Source organism: Lynx canadensis, chromosome F1 (assembly GCF_007474595.2).
Source record: "Lynx canadensis isolate LIC74 chromosome F1, mLynCan4.pri.v2, whole genome shotgun sequence".
Lineage (NCBI taxonomy): Eukaryota > Metazoa > Chordata > Mammalia > Carnivora > Felidae > Lynx > Lynx canadensis.
In genome coordinates, this window is record NC_044319.2 from 64,420,393 (window position 1) to 64,440,805 (window position 20,413).

The window sequence follows — 20,413 nt, forward strand, 5'->3', positions numbered from 1 at the left end:
GCCACCACCACCACCGTGAAGTTTGGTGACCTGGGGCCGGAGCCCCCACCCGCCTCTAATTTCCCACCCAGCTAGTTCCCTAAGGCAAGACTCTGATGGTTGTTTTGGAGTCCGCGCCCTCAGAAATACGGGAATCTGGAATTAATTGATCCTGGGTTCTCTACCAACCCCTGTTGAAAGGAGTCAGGGTCTCTCATAGCGTAATTTCTGCTGGCACATTCTGACTAGAACCTTGGTCACCCCCGTTTTCCTCTTTCTATCTTCTCCAGTGGACCCTGTCTTAGGATACCCAGTTTTCTCACAAAGCCGCCTCTTCTCTCAGAGAATAGAGGTCGACGTGCGCCCATCCCGGAATCTGAACCCTTCGGTGTGGAGTGACGAATGCAGAGCCCTAGTCCAAAGCCCTGACCCTATCCTCCAGACAGCCCTGGGGGGGGATCTGTCTCCTGTGACCCGTGGATGGGATGGCCCTTGCCGGTATGTTCCCAACCCCCACGGAAAGGTCTGGAAATGGTGTTCCAGGTACTTACAGGGCACAGATTCCCAAGGAAAGCGACATTAACCCTACCATGCAGGATGAGTACATTCTCAGACCTCCAGACTGCTGTGTGGAGCCTCTGGGAATTGGGGGCGCTTTATTAGGGTTTGGGCTGGGGCAGAACTCTGGCTGGTGGACACCATTCTCCCTGTCACCCTTCTGAAGTGTCAGCTGTTTCACTAGGCAGTGCTGGGAGGGAGGGAGACTATACTTCCTGACCCAACCACCGGGGTCTCCCTGAGCCATTCCTGAGACTTGGGCAAAGTGGGCACCGGTCCCATCTCCACTCCCCTCTGCCGTGAAGAGGAAGAAGTTAAAGGGTACGCTTTAGATCAACCTCAGGCCAGTCCTTGTTCCCTGGTGGGGACTGTGGGAGGGGCCAAGAAGGGCGTTTGGGCACCAGAACGTTCTCTAAAGCCCCAAACCCCAAGAGTGCCTCCTGGTCTCATTTAGGTGCCAAGGAACTGCCCCCGTGCCCCCACGGTGGCTTGGCATAGAGTCCTCGTGCGAATGCAGTGGCAGTTTGTTAAGGTGGACTCAGCCAACCGTTACGAGCTCCAACACTCGCACAGGCCGTGGACACGCGTCTGCGTGCCGAGCTTCGGAGAAACGTGCGGTTCTGAGGCTGGACCTGTGGTCACGGCTCACGCGACTGCACCAGGCCCTCTTCTACGCAGCTCTCCTTGAACTCAACTCCGTTTTGAAACTGAAGACCCTTCGTTCTTCCCTGACCGTAAACCCCACCAACGCTCCCTAGCTCTCAAGAAAACGAGAACCAGAAAAACTTGAAAATCTGATACAGAGAACAGAAGGCAAAGAGCCAGTTTCTGGGCTCTCGACTTTATTCAACGTTAGACTTACCTGATTTCTTTCTGTGTGTAAGGGCCCAAAATACTGGAGTGTGCGTGTGTGTGTGTTTGTGTGTGTGCGTGTACCTTCTCCATCAGCAAGCCATCCTGTGCTAGTTTCTTCTGTGCACGGCTGTGTCCCTCCTGAGGGAAATCCTCTCTCCCGAGTGCCCCGCTGTCCATTCTAGGCCCCCAGACTCAGATTCTTGCATAACAAAATAAGGACATGTTCTGCCTTAACCTTTTTGATTCTCCTCCCAGACCCCAGACTTTGCTCTAAGCTGCACTTTAAATCATACTGTCCTTTTAACACAACCTGGCTTCCTCAGCCATGAGCCTCCCTGGAGGACAGCGCTTCCCCCCCACCCTAACCGGCTCTTTGTATCACCCCCTCTTCCTCGGAGCTGAAATCCTTTCTCCGGCTGTCGGACAAGCTTTATAAGCAGCCACGTCTGGTGAGCAGTGGGTCCCCTGACCACAGCAACCATGGACTTGGGATGTCAGGAGAGCACTGGGCACCCATGTTAACCGGGAGATTCCAGACGGGCAAAACAAGCGACAGGGAGGGTACTCAGGGTGTGACGAAGACAGAGGGTGGTGCTGAGGGACCTGGTGAAATCACGAAGCCGGAGTCTCCCTTGGACTAGCGGACGAGTCGTAGGCGGAGGCTTGGGAAGTAGCACATGGTACAAATGGAAGGTTTACCTAAGGAGAAAGCGACAGAGATAATATATATATGTAGACAGATGTATGTATATAGATGTTTATAGGACCAAATATACTGAATGTACAGAAAGGAGATCTTAGCACGGGGGCAGTTCTGTTGCTCTGGTTCGGGGGGAGGGCTCCCCAGATTTCCAGACTTCTGCCCAGTGATCCTGGTCTCCACGAGGAGACAGCTGATGAGGCTTTCAGGTTTGAGGACGGGAGAGGGAGGCGTGGAAGCCGCTCTTCAGACGCCCATGAGGCTGCTGACAACCCCTGCGTGCTGAGGCCCGGGAGGAGGGGGACAGGAGGACACGGGGGGAGGACGCTTGGGCCACGGGCATCTAGAGTCCACTTACGCTGCGCGCTCCGCCCCAGCAGTGTCCTGTCACTGTAGCACTTTTTTTTTTTTGGTTTTAAAATAAAAAGCACCTTCTGTTTCCTGGTCTTGAAGTCCGCTGTATTTCCTTCTTCTACAGGGGTGGGGAGGGGGGGACTGCAGCCCCAGCCCCGTGGCACGCGGGCGGGGTGGGGGGGCTGTCACACCAGAAGCTGACCCCCCCTGGGGGGGGGTGGGAGGCACAGATGGGGACGTCCCCACCCTAGACCCCAAACGCCGGGACTGCACAGGTGTCGGGCTGCGGACGAGCCTCGAGGCAGAGCCCCAGCCCTCGCCCTGGCTGCATCTGGCCCGACACTGTCTATGCCGGGAGTCCTACTACCGGCACCGGGCACCGGGGGGGGCGGGGTGAAAAGGGGGAGTGGGGCCACCCGCCCCAGGGGAGGGTGCAGTCCCACGGGAGGCTTCTGAAATCCTGACTCTGTGCTTCACCTCGTTAGCCACGGCCCACCCCTGCCAGCTAAGAAGACCGTGCAAAGATTTCCCTGTGAGGCCCCAGCAGGGAGGGGCAGGCAGTTCCCACACCGCTGCAAGTCGGGGACGCTGCCCCCCCCCCCCCCCCCCCCCCCCGGCTGCTACTCGGTCCTCCTCGCGCCGGTTAATCTAGTGTCTCTGTAAGAAAACCCACCGCCCGTGGGCTTCGGATCGGCCGGTTCTGCCGAAGCACACGTGTCCAGGGACGGCTTTTCCGTTCCCCGCGTTCAGACGAAACCAGCTCTTTTTACCTGGTTAAAAAAGACGTGAGCTTCTTTGGCTTATTGTATTTTAGTCTGTTCACAACATGCTGCTAAACAAAATGGGACGAATCTCTGCTCTAAGTCGAAGCCAATCCTAGCCCGGCCCGAACTCACAGGCCCGAGGGAAGGGAGGGTGGAGTGAGGCGGGGCGGAAGAAGGGAGCACGTGGCCAGGCCCCTCCCCTTTCCCACTTCCCTCCCTCCTTCCGGGAGCTCCCTTCATCAACCTCATCAACCTCGGGGGCCTTTAGTTTGGCAAATCCCTTCCACACTCGACTTTGGTTTTTTTTTAAAGACCCAGAAATCTGGATATTGGCTCAGCTCAATCCGGGAAAGCCCAGGTGCTTTGGGTCCCGGGCACCGTGCCCTTCCAGCCGGTGATTCACGCGCCCGATTTCCCTTCCATGCTACGTGTGCACGCACTCCTCACACATCCTCGAGGCTCTCCAAGCCCGTTCACTTAACTGTGGGCATCTTGCCCCGACATTCAGAGAAATGGGTTTCTCTTCTACGCTTACCCAGCACTCACCCGAAAAAGATCTGGTTGTCGGTCCCCGGTCCCGAACCGTCTCTGACAAGAAGTAACACATCCCGGAGTCACTGAATCCTGTTCCCTAGAAATGGAAGGACAGAGGGAGGAGGAGGGAGGATACGGGTCTCGTATCATCGTCAACAGATGTTTTACCCACGACATTTCGGCAACACTAGTTTAGGGACGAGGCAGTCGTAAGACACGGGGGACGGAGGATGTACGAAACATCCAGTCCCTCAAACTTTGAAGAAACTTGCAAACTTGTGTGGAAAACAAGACAGAGTAACAAGTCACGGGCACCGAGGCCAATGGCAGGTAGCATCCGCTAAGGACCAGGTATGCCATTCACAACACGTGCTAGAGAGTGAGACCTCGGGGGACAACAATACTTCACAGGGACAAGCACCAGGCAAGGGATGATAACAATCTACGAGGTCTGGCTAGAACACATTTGATGGAACGTTCAAGAAACATCAGCAAATGCTGGGGCGCCTGGGTGGCGCAGTCGGTTAAGCGTCCGACTTCAGCCAGGTCACGATCTTGCGGTCTGTGAGTTCGAGCCCCGCGTCGGGCTCTGGGCTGATGGCTCAGAGCCTGGAGCCTGTTTCCGATTCTGTGTCTCCCTCTCTCTCTGCCCCTCCCCCGTTCATGCTCTGTCTCTCTCTGTCCCAAAAATAAATAAATTAAAAAAAAAAAAAAAGAAACTTCAAGAAACATCAGCAAATGCTGAGTTCCTCTTATGTGGATGGTAAGAGTACCATTCGAGGAACAGGGATAGAAGACATGACACCTGCCATGAGGGATGGACGGCCTCACTGGGCTTTGCTCTGCTCTCCTGCGCAACTCCCTCCTGTCCGCCAACCCCAAGCCTTGCTAACTCTTACGACGCCCTTCTCAGACCAAAATGCCTGTTAAAAGCTATGGCTTGGGGCGCCCGGGTGGCTCAGTCTGTTGAGCGTCTGACTTCGGCTCAGGTCATGATCTCGCGGTATGTGAGTTCGAGGCCCGCGTCGGGCTCTGTGCGGACAGCTCGGGGCCTGGAGCCTGCTTCGGATTCTGTGTCTCCCTCTCTCTCTCCGCCCCTCCCTTGCTCATGCTCTGTCTCTGTCTCAGAAATAAATAAACATTAAAAAAAAAAAAAAAAAAAGCTACGGCTTCGCCACATACCCCCCTTTCATAGCACTTATCGGGGTGGCAACTTCACTTGTGAATGGATCTCACTGATGTCGGTCTTGCTCACCAGACTTTAAGTGCCATGTGAATGGGACTCATGTCAGGGTTTGGTCACGGGCACGGCTGGCACTTAGCCCAAGACCTGCATGTATGATACTCAAGAGGAAGGGAAGAGGGAGGGAAGGAACTTGCCTGGAGTTCACACCGCTAGTATACAGTGGAGCTCATACGTCTGTTAAACGCCCACAGAAGACTTAGGTAGCAGATCTCCTAAGGCATGACGCAATTAACTGATTACAAACAAAAAATAGAACAGACACTAAACTCTACTGTTCTGCAACGAGAGATCATTTCCACCAGTTAAGGTCTAGGGAGAGTTGACATAGGGGTAGAGGTTGGAATCCGGCATCCAAGGACCAACAGTAGTTAAGTAAGTGAAAAGAAATTCGGCCCTTTGTAGATGGTACAGCATGAGCAAAAGCATGGCAGGAAGAAAGCACAAGGCTTAAGTAAGGGATGGGTACTAAAGCCGCAACAGAGGGCTTTATAGGCGAATAGATGGCAAAGGTAGGGTAATGGAGGGACTGAATGGCACGTTAAATGGCCCATTATTTTTTTCTGTAGGCAGTTGGGAGCCATTGAGAATGTTTGAGGAAGGAAAGGATCTAATTAAAGTGCTGTTTATGGCTATCAGCCTAGCAGCAGAATTGAGAGACAGGAGACACTAAACCAGTTAAAAGACCTACAAAAGCTTGGGGGGGAGGGGCGGGGGCGGGGGAGGTAAGCACCACAGACCCTCGTGTAGTGTAGGTGGTCAGGACGTATGATTAAGTGGAGTTGTTGGAGGTCTGGACTAAGGTACAGGAGGCTGAGCCTGGAAAGAATTAGGAATCGATCAAAAAGAAATGACAAAGGCGGAAAATATAAGCAAGATCCATGCAAAAGAGTGACTGAATTGATCAGTATTCCAGCGGAAACCAGATGGTGCACTCCAAGGGCTAATATGGAGAGGACTCGGTGAAGGGATTTTTACAAAGGTGTGGGCAGGGCTAATAAACCAACAAGGGCTGGTGAGGCACCCAGGGACTCCCGACAGCAGGAAGCCTTTAGCAGCCTTAAACCTGCCCGGAAGGTTACTGGAACCTGGTGAGAGTTGGAGCCAAAGGGAGGGGGCTGGAGTAGCTCCAGTGGAAGGCAGGGTCTCAGGCAGCCGAACTCAGCCACTGCCAAAGATCTGCTAGTCACCCCCACTGGCCTATTCTGATGGGGAGCCAGAGGGCAGGGAAGGCCGCATGACGCTGCCCAGAACAGGGCAGAAAAGATGGAGAATAGATCTGGAAAGGTAATGAGAGCAAGACAGTTTGATGACCAAGGTCAAGGCACCGGCCGAGGAGGCTAGCTAGGGACAAGCTACGCACGTGCGTGCTTTCCCTAGCCATGGGCTCTAAAAGGGTGAGAGCCTAGAGGCAGACAGTGAAAGGGGGAAGTGTTAAGTAATTGCTAAAGAGGTAATCCACACGTGAGCTTTGAAAAAATGGCAGCTCTTCCAGGAGGAGGTGAGAAATAGAATCTCTAAGCCCAATGCCAAAGCTTGGTATGGGCCCCTTCAAGCCTGTGGTTCTGTCCCACCTAGAAGCAAGGAACAGAAGTTGGACCTCCCCGTCCAATCTATTTGCCTGAACTCCAGTCCCTTCTTCAGTCCCTCAACTACTGTCTGTATCTCAGCCCTTTGACTACAGTGCTCCAAGCTGAGTTTCTTTTGGTTAGCTGTTTCTTGTTTCCTTATCTGTCCAATATGGTGCCTCCCACCTATTAATAAATAAGCTCTAGAGGGTCAGATGGTCGGGGCCTTTCTGCCACACTACTAAACCAACTGCGCCAGAGGAAGCCTTAGTTAATCCTCAGACATCCACCTCCCCTAACTTTCTGGGACTAAGCCTCACTTATGTACCACTGGCAGATGAGAAGAATCATCAGAGCAAGGATCACAGTGAGAGTAAATATGAGAACGATGCATTCAAGAGATCAATGAGAGGAGGCAGAGAGGGAGATCAGAGTGCACCAGCAACATTTTATTTGCAGGTTAGCCACACGGTAGTTAGAAATGATCTGAGCCAGGGGAGCCTGGGTGGCTCAGTCGGTGAAGCGTCCGACTTTGGCTCAGGTCATGATCTCACGGCTCAGGAGTTGGAGCCCCACATCGGGCTCTGTGCTGACAGTGCAGAGCCTGGAGCCTGCTTCGGATGCTGTGTCCCTCTCTGGCTCTGCCCCTCCCTGCTCAATCTCTCTCTCTCTCTCAAGAATCAATAAACATTAAAAAAAAAAATTAAAAAAAAAAAAAAGATCTGAGCCAGATAGAATTGCTTTTGCTTTCCAGCTCTGCCTTTAGGTCATGATGGGACTTAGGAAAAAATTACTTGACCTCCGTTAAGTCCTGCTTTCTTCATTTGGGCAGGGTATCCACTTTGCGTGGTAAGTGTCGAGCACGATGCCTGACACACTGCAAACAAGGCCTCAACAAAGCCGGCTGTTTGAAGTCATCGTCACCACCATCACCAGCAGGGTGATGCGCTGTCCTTACAGACGCGGCCACGGTACCAAAACGACAGTTAAAAGGAACTATCCACATAAGGCACGTCATTACACCGAGGCACACAAAGGGAGAAAAAGGTATCGGGATATAAATATGGAGTGTTAATACGATTAATACGGTTCATCCAAGGGATAAATGTAAATTGCGTGATGGATGAACGGGGCAAGGGAGAGCAGTCCTGGGAGCTGCACGCTGAGGCTGAACGGCCTCACCTGCTCTGTAAAACCTGTAAGTCAATATCTGCCCGACATTTCTAATGTGCCTAACATGGCAGTCAATTATGGGTGACTGAAAAGAAACTAAGGATAAGATATCATCCCTAACCTCAGAAACCCAACAATCTCATTGAAAGGTTACGAATAGAACCTGAAATACATGAGGACATCCGGTGGTTCTGCAGACTAAGTGCAGTGAGTGTCCAAGAAGGGAAAGAGCTAATGGGCTGGAGTCCTTGGTGAGAAATTCAGGGGAGCACGGTCGGGGGAGGGGGGGGGATGGGGAGGAAGGGGGCAGAAGCTGAGACAGGTGAAGGACATCAGAGAGAGAAAAGGGCTGGGAGCAGGGAGTCCTCCGAGGATGCCACCCTAGAGGGACTCTGGTCAGAGCTCGATCCAGATTGCCCTGCAGGTGCCGGACCTGCTGTTCTGCTGCACCTGTGACGTTGGGGCAAAGAGGAAATGGCTGTTTCCACGCTCAGTGCTCACAACAGTGAGCACTAAGCACGGTCTGTAGCCCCACGTGCCCCACAGCTGCCGCGGAGGCAGTTTTTATGTGCACGTGGCAGTGAGACCTACCTTTGGGCTTCTAGCTGGGAACGCCTAGCAAGGCACTAACCGCTTTGGTTTTCAAGTTCTTTGTCTATAAAAGGAGACTTGTCGTGAGGGTTACAGGAGATGTGCATAGAGAGGAGCATGTGTCCGGCCTCTGGCACAACGGGACTGACCAGGAAGAGGGTCTCCCCTCTTCCAGAATGAGTGGAAGTGCTCATTCTGTAGGTCTGTCTGGGGTAGGGCTTTCTGGAAGTCTGGGCAAGTGTGTTGTATACCCCCGGCTGCTATGAGTGGCCTGTGGCCTGCCGTTGCTCCCTGCGGGGGCTTCCAGGCCCTGTGCCCACACACCCTGCTCTAAGGACACTTGAGACAAACAGAGAACTCTTAGCTGAACAGGAGGCAGGCTGGGAAGGAGAGAGACAGCAGAGGGCCACACCTGGCTTTGTCCTGCCAAGGAGACATGATGGGGCGACGGGCAGCCAGCAGTGGGCTAACTAAAACCCTATAAGCGGCCCTCTAAACCAGGGCACTGGAGAGTGGAGAGGGGTTGGTTTTGGTAACCCCACTGCGGGTAGCGGGTGTGACGACGGCTAAAAAAAATAAAAATTTTAGATTTAAAAAAAAAAAAAAGAGGAACGTCCAAAATCAATTCAAGTTGTACAGAATGCCTACTACCAGCCTGCTAATGTGTTAGGCGCTGAGGCACAGAAAAAGAACAAGACAGTCTCTGTTCTCAAAGAACTCAAGGCGGAAAACGAGGGAAGCGAGAGGAACAAAAAATCGGGTATCACAAGGCAGTGCGACAAATGCTGTAACAGAGACTGGTCATTCCGTAAGAGAGGGCCGGAGCACCGGGATGGCAGGCACCGGCCAGGGCTTAGGTAGCAGGCAAGGTCTCCTGCGGGAACGACCTAGAGCTTAGAGGCCCCTGCACCCCAGTCCGTCCACCCTCGGCGGAAAGGAGGCAACTACATCACACTGCGGATGAAACCATAATCTGAGAGCCAGGACGTGCTTTTTAAGGCCGGAAGGGTCGAATTGCTGGCTGGGGACGGGAAGGCCACCTTGACACAAGGAAGGGCCAACTCCGCAGCGGCGAGACCCGGGGACACCTTGCCCGCTCCCTCCCACCCAGGGCTGCCGGACAAAACAGCAGCCGTCCGGTTCGGTTCCAGTCCGGGCACACGAGGCATAGTTTCAACATATAGGCGCTTCCCGAGTACTCACGGGGCACGCACGCTGGGCCCGGCCCACACGCCCCGGTTCCCGGCGGGCTGGCGGAGGGACGCCCGGCAAGCGATCGCGGGTCATCTTCCCTTCATCCGCGGGTCTCCGGCCCGGGGGAGCGGCCCGAAGTTCGTCCCGTCCCAGGCTCCGTCTCCGCTGACCGGAGATGCGGCGGGGGAACAGGCGGCACGATCAGAGCTAAGCCGCCGCGACTCCGGGACCACGCCGGCCGCCCTCAGGGAGCCAGGGCACCACGCCTCCCTCAAGGACCGGAGGTCCCGCCCCCGCCGAGGGAAGGCGCGGCAGCGACACAGCCAATCCAGAGGAAGGCACGCTCGGCCGGGCCACTGAGAGCGCGGCGCGGCGCGGCGCGGCGCCTCCGACCGGAAGCGGGGCGGGGGCGGGGCCTCCTGCCGGAAGCGACCGCCCGGCCGAGGTTTCGGTTGGCGGCCGGCGGGTGGGAGATGCGCCCGCGAGCGAAGGGCGGGCGTTCGAAGGCAGCTCGGCGCTGGGGCTGAGCGGCTGAGGCGCCGCGCGGTCATGGCCCCCACCAAGCCCTGGGGAGAGTGGTTCCTGGGCCTGCGGGTGCCGCCCGCCGGCGTCTTCGGGGTGGCCTTCCTCGCCCGGGTGGCCCTGGTTTTCTACGGCGTCTTCCAGGACCGGACGCTGCTCGTGCGGTACACGGACGTCGACTACCGGGTGTTCACGGACGCCGCGCGCTTCGTCACCGAGGGGCGCTCCCCGTACCTGCGGGCCACGTACCGCTACACCCCGCTGCTGGGCTGGCTGCTCACGCCCAACGTGTACCTGTGCGAGCTCTTCGGGAAGTTTCTGTTCATCAGCTGCGACCTGCTCACCGCCTTCCTCCTCTACCGCCTGCTGCTATTCAAGGGGCTGGGCCGGCGCCGGGCTTGCGGCTACTGTGTCTTCTGGCTCCTTAACCCGCTGCCCATGGCGGTGTCCAGCCGCGGCAACGCCGACTCGATGGTCGCGGCGCTGGTGCTGGCGACGCTGTACCTGCTCGCGAGGAGGCAGGTGGCGTGCGCCGCGGTGTCGTACGGCCTCGCCGTGCACATGAAGATGTACCCGGTGACCTACATCCTGCCCATCGCCCTGCACTTGCTCCCGGAGCGCGGCGGCCACCCCGGCGACCCCGGCCGGCCCCGCTGCCCCTTCCAGGCCCGCCTGTACGAATTCCTCAAGAGGCTGTGCAGTCGGGCCGTGCTGCTCTTCGTCGCCGTCGCCGGGCTCACGTTTTTCGCCCTGAGCTTCGGCTTCTACCAGAAATACGGCTGGGAGTTTCTGGAGCACACCTACCTGTACCACCTGACGAGGCGGGACATCCGGCACAACTTCTCGCCCTACTTCTACATGCTGTACTTGACCGCGGAGAGCCCGTGGAGCTTCTCCCTGGGCCTCGCCGCCTTCCTGCCGCAGTTCCTCCTGCTGTCGGCCGTGTCGTTCGCCTACTACAGGGACCTCGTCTTCTGCTGTTTCCTGCACACGGCCATCTTCGTGACTTTTAACAAAGTCTGCACCTCCCAGTACTTTCTTTGGTACCTCTGCCTGCTGCCCCTGGTGATGCCGCTGGTGAGGATGCGGTGGAAACGCGCCGTGGTTCTCCTGATGCTGTGGTTCATCGGGCAGGCCCTCTGGCTGGCTCCTGCGTACCTCCTGGAGTTTCAGGGAAAGAACACCTTTCTGTTTATCTGGTTAGCTGGTTTGTTCTTCCTTCTTATCAACTGTTCCATCCTAATTCAAATTATTTCCCATTACAAGCAGGAACCCCTGGCGGAGAGAATCAAATATGACTAATTCGGGCTCCCGTTCTTCGGCCACTTCCAGTACATTCTGATGGTGCCGAATGGGCCAGAAGAGAGCTTTGGAGACATTTTTGAACATCCTGTGCACGCTGGTGAAAGTTCAGTTGGGAGCATGAATCCCGGCCCCAAGGGAGATTAAAACGAATGGTTGCCTTGTATATAAAGGGGACTCAATCATTGAGGTCCACCTCTAGGAAATCTTAGGCCTCATTCATCGGGAACACGATGGGAAGGAAAGGTTACTTGTTTCAACACCGAAAGGCTGATGAAACTATCAGATGCCAAAAGGTTTTTGAAGAAAAATAGAGGAATGTAGTCAGTCCCGGGGTCTAACCCGGTATTCGTACCAGCTACGCTATGCTGCAGAGTCTAAAGCTGTCTTTCCTTTTCAACCCCCCACTTTTTCTTTTGAAAGCTTTCCCAATAGCTGTGAAAACTCGCGGAATGTTCCTAAAGTACAGCTTTTAGACGTAAAGTGGTAAATATCAACTCTTGTGCTTAGGTTGGGAAAGTTCATTCTGCATTGAAAGTGGGGGCTTAGAAAAGAGCCCAAAGAATTTAAACTGTAATCATGTTTCACATGTCTGTTTCATTACTTAGTTTTTCAGCACTTAGTCTCATGGTATTACATTACCATTTGGTTTTATGCAGAAAGGATTAAATTAAAATTCACCCATCTTTAAACTGAAGTCATTACATTATTTTAAAATAGCATCCTGCTTTTGATGTTTGAAGTCCACAAACTATTAAGGACATTTTAGTGTTCTTTTATACCCCTTTGTTTTTAATTTTCTGATTGCTTTTTTTTCTAGTTTTCATTTTTTTTTTTAATGTTTATTTATTTCTGAGAGACAGAGAGAACGCTAGCAGGGGAGGGGCAGAGAGAGAGGGAGACACAGAATCCGAAGCAGGCTCCAGGCTCTGAGCTGTCAGCACAGAGCCCTACTTGGGGCTCGAACCCATGAACCGTGAGATCATGACCTGAGCTGAAGTTGGACACTTAACCGACTGAGCCCCCCCGGCGCCCCTAATTTTCTGATTGCTTAAAAATATTTTTCGTCTGGAATTTAAGTGAATCTTGTGTCATCTGTGTTGCGAAAATGCAAAGTAGTAGATTTTAAGTGATAAAAAAATTACATTGTTAGTAAAGTGTTTTCCAGCTTAAAAATACCCCTCTGAAGAAAATTCTATGATGGAAATGGAGACCTGTGTGGGAGGCTCTGGAAAGCATTAAGAAGCATCATTAGTCTTCAGACCAGGAAATTGAGGGAGAGACTGTGGACCTGAGGCTTTGCTGGGCAGACCATTTCCCTTATTACTATCATATTTCTAGGAAAAAATGTTTTCTGAGTTTCAAACAAGCAACCTAAATTTTTTTTTAGTCCCCATCTAGGTTGGGGACTCCCTAAGAAGCTAAAATGTAGGAGGTTGCTTTTGTGGTTTTAAAAGATGAGTAATTGACATTGTTCTTTCATAGTAAAACACACACACACACACACAGCGCACAACTTTAGAGAAGTAGTATATTTCATATCAGTTCCGGCCAAAAAGAGACTTTGAGAGTAATGTCTGCAGGCTGGTCATAAACAAGAATGCTGTTACTGGGAGCACTTCTTTGATGGATGTGTTTTGGGACCTGCCATTAGAAGGAGGGAAAGAATGGGTGGTTTTGCATGGGTTGTTGTTCAATGAAAATAGCAGAGACCATTAATTGTTGGGAGATGGTGACCGTTCTTAGAGCATCTAGTCTCATATCCCATGTTAGGTCTTACCTTGAGTACTCTTCGTATGTGATTGTTCATTAGTTGCCTTCCAGCCATGACTTTTTTATCCTTTTTTTTTTTTTTTTCATTCTTTTGTGATAATAATTAAATTTTTTTTGGTAGAGAGGCACCTGGGTGGTTCAGTTGGTTGAGCTTCCGACTTCGGCTCAGGTCATGATCTCACAGTTTGTGGGTTTGAGCCCCGCATCAGGCTCTGTGCTGACTGCTTGCTCAGAGCCTGGAGCCTGCTTCGGATTCTGTGTCTCCTTCTCTCTCTGCCCCTCCCCTGCTCACGCTTTGTCTCAGTCTGTTTCTCAAAAATAAAAACAAATGTAAAAAAAAAACAATTATTTTTTTGGTAGAACTGGTGGGAAAGGGGTGGGAAACATGGAATTCCAGTATCCCAATATAATTGTCTTTTTGGTATTCCAGACTATTTTTTAGATTGTCATAAGTATATTCACTTATTAACTTCCCAATTTGTTTTAATATTCTGTTTTTGTCGCGGCTTACTCTGTACTTACATTGAAGTTGCTGAGTAACACTCCCATCGCACGGATGTTCACATCATAAATAGGTCAGTCTTCCACTGTGAAACCTCGACAGTTGCCTCTAATCTAAGACTTTAAACGTTTTCCATGTCTTAGATCATTCCCTTAACATTCTCAGAGTGTCTGATATTCTTAGAAGTCGGTGGAGTTCTGCTGGGATCTTTGGGCAGAGCTTCAAGTGCGGAACCTGCCCTGGGGGGACATTCTCTCCCAAAGAACTGTGGGCATTTCTCAAAAGATGTAGAGGCTGTTTTGCAGCTCGTAGGCTGCAAACCATTTATAAATTCATGAAGTGATTTTATTTTGTCTCTTGAGGGTTTTCATTTTTTTCATTTTTCTTCCTGGTTTTATAAAATCTCTTCTTGTCTTCTTTTCACTTGCAGTCTTTTTGGTGTCTTTAGTAGTCCTTTAAGAACACCTTAAAATCGTATAGGACTTTGCCTTATTTCCTACACAATTCTTTTTGTTCTAATGATCAATGTACCTTAAGATCAATGTACCCGTTTATAGATAAGCGCTAATTATTAGCATATGAGGCACCGTACTTAAGAGAATCTGTTCTAAACCCAGCAGACCACATGGCTTATTTTCTTCAGTAGTTGCCTTACTGTCTTCAAAATGTCCTTAAATATCTCTAGATAAATTTCCTGGATTAGGTACATTGGAAAGGCTCACATTCTCCCGGCCCCCACACAAGACTCGTAAAACCGTAGATCTTAGTTACTGACTTCTCACCATTTGGCTGAATGACTCTGTGACATAACATTGTGTCAAAAGTTGGATAAAACTCGTCTTGCAGTTAGTTTTCTGCACCACCACCCAGCCTCAACCATCTGTACAGTGGGTAGAAAAGGGAAAAGATGGAAAATTTCACATGGGACAGTCTCTAAATGCAACCTCGTGTTTTTGTTTGTTCCCCAGTGCTTTATTATGAACACTTTAAACACGGCCCATAAACCTGCCATCAAAGTTCAACAATTAGTGTTTTGCTGTATTTGCTTTATTTACACGTACTATTTTTAAATTATTACTATTATTATTTTTAAATTAATGCTCATTTTTGAGAGAGAGCGGGGGAGTGGCAGAGAGGGAGACAGAGGATCCGAAGTGGGCTCTGTGCTGACAGCAGAGAGCTGGATGTAGGGCTTGAACTTAACCGTGAGATCATGACCTGAGCCAAAGTCAAATGCTTAGCCGACTGAGCCACCCAGGCGCCCCTTATTTTTATTTTATTTTTTTTAGAGAAAGAAGGAGAGAGAGTGCAAGTGGGAAAAAGGGGCAGAGAGAGAGAACCTTAAGCAGGCTCTATGCTCAGTGTAGAGCCTGACGTGGGGCTCAGTCCCACAACCGTGGGATCGTGACCTGAGCTGAAAAAGTCAGACCCTCAATAACTGAGCCAGCCAGGCACCCTATACATATTATTTTTATTATTTATTTGTATATATAATTTTTTCTGAACCATATGAGGTTGCAAACATCAGTGAACTTCACCGGTAAATTCATCACACATCTCCTAGAAATAGTCTTTTCTTACAAAACTTTAATATTGTTATATCATTTTAACAGCCTGTCCGTTTTCTAGTTTCTCCAATTATTTTGTGTTTAATCTTAAAGAATAGACCTTGGATTCTCCGGAAGAGCGTGCTAGAGAACCTGTAATTAAGCATTTTGGATCTTTTCCTGGTCTTTACAACTAAGTGAGAAGTAAAGGAATTTACCTCCCATCGAAGTCGAACAAATAATTCTTTGTGTGCGTCTTTCTGTCTCCCTCCTAGGAAAACCCAGGGTAGGCATCATCCCTAAGAAGTTTTTCAGATAAAAGATTATACGTGTTTAGATTCCTCATATCCACCCCTCCCCCACGACGACCGACGAACTGATTTTACAACGTGGTGATGGTTAAGTTGTGGCTTTTCATGATTCACCGATTCAGGATCCCTCTTCTGCCGTATGTGGCTTCGGTTCATTTTCACGGCAACACTTTGGTGTTGGAGTTGGAGCTGGCATTCGTACTCCCGTTTTACAGATGAGCAAAGAGGCTCAAAGATTAGATGACTCACTAAGTGTCCGGGCTAGAATCTGACGAGAGTTTTGCCTGACTGCCCTACTCCTTCCATTCTGTTATGTTTTGGATTTTCTCCGGAGCGCGCAGGCCCGGTAGATGGAGATTGCCGCAAAATAAACAGGACTCGGCACTAACTGTCACAAACGTCGGCCAGTGTGTCCTTCCTAAACTTGCAGTATCTGCTCGAGGGCCAGTTCTCACTTGGGCGGAGGTTCCCGCTGGCCCCAAACTTCTTTTTAATCATCCCAGACATGTAATAATCCCCTCCCACATCCAAATCCTCTCACCAGATTTTATTTGCTTTGCGACGGCTGACTTGATAATGCCCTTTCTCTCCCTGGCCTGGGCTAAAGCTGATTTGCAGAACCGAGCGTTAGCCCCGCTGTGGTAGATCAAGCTATGGAAATTACGTGACCGTAATTTCCAGAAGGTAACTGATCATGATTAGATTCCTCTCGCTCTACCGTGTGCGTGGATTCATGCATTTATAACTCATGACCAAGACTTGAGAGTTTGGCATATGAGGACACAGGTTCAGATAGCTGAGGTTCAAGTTCCAGTGTGTGACCTTGGGCGAGGTCCTTTCAGCTACGCGGACTAGTTTTCTGTCTGTGAAGTGAGGACGATACCATAATGCTCAGGATCGTCTGCAAGGATTAAATGAGCTACCATCCCGGTGTTGGCACAGAGCTAGCCATTCCACATCGCCTCCCCAGCTTTAACATCTGTTTACAAGCATTTAAAGAAGGAGCTAATGTGGAGTCTAGACGTAAGCCTTCCTCCCCTCCCCCGACCCCTCACCCCACCATCTCGGTCTAATGGATATAGGAAAATAACCTGGACTTATACCAAATAATTGTTTAAACTGCCCATTACTATGACTTTATTCCTTCTAACGTTGATCTGGTTCTTTGAAAAGGCAGTGGCTATATGTGAAAATGTACGTGCAGAATTTTCAGAGGCCTGGTTCCGTCTTGACAGTTGACTAAGCAGCGGAGGTTCGGCTCATGCCCCTCGGTTGGCACTTATGACCCCATCGTGTGGAGGTGTCACTCACGGGGCCGGCGCTCTGTCGTGGGAACGTGTCTTCTGCCTGGGTCAAAGCATCAGAATGGCATAAGCACTTTTTCCGCGCTGACCCGGGAGAACCATTCATTTAGTAAAAACAAGCGTTTGTATTCTTTATCCTAAACAAAACCCAGACTGACGGAATATTCCTAGCTGCTCAGACACATTGCCAATGGTTTTGTCTGCCATAGGAAACGAAATGACACAGTGGCTATGTGAAGATCATTTGGAGCATGACTGTTTGAAGCTCGGTTCATTTATCAAAGGAAGTTTTTCACCTTTGCTCCCTATTTTTTCACAATTATTTATAGATCCTGGCCCGTGCCGAGTCCTATAATAGACGAGTAAGACTAGGTCCATGCGCCTGGAGAGTTAACGGTAAAGTCAGAAACGTACCCTGTTGATAAAATGCTGTGTGAGACCCCGCTAAGTGCCACAGCAGTCCTGTGATTTGTGACACGGGGAAGTGGAGGGTATCACTGCTCGTTTACGGGGAAGAACATTGACGCTCAGAAACCGTGACTTTCCAAGGCCAAATAGCTTGTTACTGGCGAGGACACGTCTGGTCTGATTCTGCTGTGTTTCATTTTGCAAGTCCTTCTTGATTCCACGCGATGACAGGTGACGACAGCGAAAAACTTCCTTATGCGCCCCATGCCCTTCATTGAGCAAACGACCCAGAGGTGTGGAGCGTCCCCTGTGTGCCAGCCGCCGTCCTGGGTGTTGGGGAGGCCGCTCTACGTGAGGCACTCTCTCCACGGGGCTTGTGTTTTCATGGGAGGCCATGGAGTAGACACGATTGTGGGGATTACCGGAAGGAAAAGAAAGGCGGGCTAAGAAGAGGGGAGCCGCGGCAGGGAGGAGGGGAGGTGGTGCTCCTGTAGACGGGGCGCTGAGGGACGGCATCTTTTTGTTGGTTTTTTTTTTTTTTTATAAAGTATTCGTTTTAAGTTTATTTATTTTGAGAGAGAGCACAGGAGGGGCAGAGAGAGAGGGAAAGAGAATCCCAAGCAGGCTCCACACTGCCAGCACCGAGCCCGATGTGGGGCTCGAACTCACGGACTGTGAGACCATGACCTGAGCCCAAACCCGGAGTCGGTCGCTCAACCGACCGAGCCCCCCGGGCACCCCTAGGGAAGGCATCTTGGGGGCGGCTTCCGAGCAGAGGCCTGAAGGAAGTGAGGATGAGACGTTGTTGACACAGGTGTCCGGGAGAGAGCGAACAGCAGGGCAAAGGCCCTGAGGTACGGGTGAGCCTGGCCTGTTGAAGGAGGCGCAAGAAGGGGAGTGAGACCAAATGGAGCCCGCCAGGAACAGCCAGGATCTCACTTGCAGTCGTCAGCAGCCCACCGTGAAGGCGAGTTGACAAGCACCTTTAATGTTGGCGTTTCTGCTGGCCTGTAATCCAAGGCCTTAAACTCAGCCTACGGTTTCCTGACTTTTGAGCACAGGCTTATTTGTAAAGGAGAGGATGATATAGTATACAACGTAGGTTTGAGCAGTGGTATGAAGTTCTTTCGCACGTTGTTTTGAGACGTGAGGATTTTGTTTCAAATCCCGTTTTCACGGGTGAGAACCCTCAGAACGTAGGCACTTTGCCCAAGGCCAGCGTTAGCATGAGACAGCAGCACAACCCGGATCCCCTGGGGCCAAAGTCACCCCCCTTCTCGGGGCTGCCCGCGTCCTTTAGATGCGGTGAGATGGCCAACGGGACCTTAGAAGGCAGGACATTCAGGAACAAGCGGCCCGGTAGGTCATTCATTCATTCAGGCCCTCAGCCAGACTGGGGGTACAAGGGCCACACATGTCCTGGCTTCCAGAGACTCACCGTGTCTTACAGAGGACACAGCTGGGAAGGTGCTGACGCCCCCACGTGACACTGGCTGGAGCACAGTGCCCGTAGAGTCGTCGGGAGCGCTTGGCTGGCCCATCCGTCGGACGAGGCTGGCGCAGAGCTTGGTTCATACGAGTGTTCGTTAAACAAGGAGGCCAGTTCTAGTGCCTCTAATACCCTGTCTAAGCAAACCCCAAGCTATGCCGGTCAGTGCCTCAAGGTTAGGAACTCAAAACTTACGAATGACCGATCACAAACAGCCATGTAGGCTTTCCCAAATAACGCAACAGCTTTTTAAAAATGTTTTTTTTTAAGATTTATTTTTAGGGAGAAAGAGCATGAGCGGGGGAGGGGCAGAGGGCCAGGGAGACAGAGGATCCAAAGCGGGCTCCACGCTGCCAACATCGAGCCTAATGCAGGGCTCGAGCTCAGGAACCCGACTGAGATCATGACCTGAGCCGAAGTCGGAAGCTCAACCAACTGAGGCACCCAGGGACCCCTCCAAGTAATGCAACAGCTTAAGCTATAGCCAACCAAATACCGTCCTTGCTTTGTTACCACCTCTTGTCTGTGAACGCCTGTCCCCAGGCTCCTGTTGGCAGAACGTGCCTCAGCCAGTTTCACGCTGCCCGCCTGGAATTACTTTTTACTCAAAATCTTTTTTTTTATGTTTATTTATTTTGGGGGCGGGGGGAGAGAGAGACAGAGTGCAAGCAGGGGAGGGGCAGAGAGAGGGGGAGACACAGAATCCCAAGCAGGCTCCTGGTTCTGAGCCGTCGGCACAGAGCCTGACGCGGGGCTCGAACCCACGGACTGCGAGATTGTGACCCAAGCCGAAGTCCATCGGTTACCTGACGGAGCCACCCAGGGCGCCCCTTACTCAAACTCTTAAAAAGTTTGGCATGCCTTGGTTTATGTTTTAACACGAGGCACTGAGATGTTTGTTGGCTTATCTGCTTTCCTCCAATACTGGGCAAACTCTGGGAGCTTCGTCTGAAACTTGCCTGCGTAAAATCACTCGGTGGCTCATTACCCCCTGGATAATCCTTAGCGCCCTATGCCTTTTATGCTCTGGCCCTTGCCTGTGCGGCTAGCATCACCTTCTACCTCCCCGCGCCCCACAGCCGTGCCTTTGCAGCTGTTGATACTCCGGCCAATTCACTCTTCGCCTCCCTTGTCTCTCTCACGGCCGCCCCTTTCTGGATGAGCTTCTTCGTGAGACGTTCTCTGATGCGGTTCTCGTGCACACAGCGCGGGGCGCACCGTCCCCGTGCCTCTCCATGTGCGGGTCTCTGGCGTGTGGCCTGTGAGCTCCCTAGGAACAGCGATGCTTCTCCATTGCTTTCGTTTTCCGGGGCCTTCCCAGAACCGAGCGGAGCCCGACAGGGGACACCTGTCACTGGGCTGCTGAGCGGGCCACGCCCAGCCCTAGGAGGGTCGAATCGAGTCGGGCCCCATTCCGTCAAGGGGGAGCCAGGAGAGTGGGCTCTTTTGCCCAGCGCCCAGTGGGCTCGAGGCGCGGAATAGGAAAGGAGCAGTTTCTGGGAGCCTGTCATTTCCAAATGCCCTCAGGATCCAGCTAGATTCCTAAGCTAGAAGCTTATACTGCCCCCCCCCCCCATTCCTCCTTCTTTGCTCACTACCCACCTCCTCATCTAATCCCTCGCTGACTCTTGCCGGTTCCACATTCTAATGTCCCCGGGGGCCTCCTGGCACCTCGCCATTGTGGTTGCGGAGTCCTCAGCTCGTCTGGAATCAACAGCTCCCGACTGGTCTAGCTCCCAGCT

General features: G+C 51.8%; 1 protein-coding gene, 1 long non-coding RNA gene and 1 other non-coding gene across 3 annotated transcripts; 2 read left to right on the forward strand and 1 right to left on the reverse strand.

The window, feature by feature from the left end:
• On the reverse strand, window positions 1–9,726 carry LOC115505106. Its single transcript, XR_003965919.1, has 3 exons — window positions 9,523–9,726; window positions 3,757–3,841; window positions 1–2,091 (listed from the first exon to the last, which is right to left on the reverse strand). It is a non-coding gene; the product is annotated as an uncharacterized LOC115505106 (long non-coding RNA).
• On the forward strand, window positions 8,141–8,267 carry LOC115505750. The gene has a single exon (XR_003966117.1). It is a non-coding gene; the product is annotated as a small nucleolar RNA SNORA43 (small nucleolar RNA).
• A 259-nt stretch (window positions 9,727–9,985) lies between the features above and the next one.
• PIGM (phosphatidylinositol glycan anchor biosynthesis class M) lies at window positions 9,986–12,024 on the forward strand. Its single transcript, XM_030303031.1, has one exon. The coding sequence runs from the start codon at window positions 10,063–10,065 to the stop codon at window positions 11,335–11,337; it is 1,275 nt and encodes a 424-aa protein (XP_030158891.1). The 5' UTR covers window positions 9,986–10,062; the 3' UTR covers window positions 11,338–12,024.
• Window positions 12,025–20,413: the final 8,389 nt, after the last annotated feature.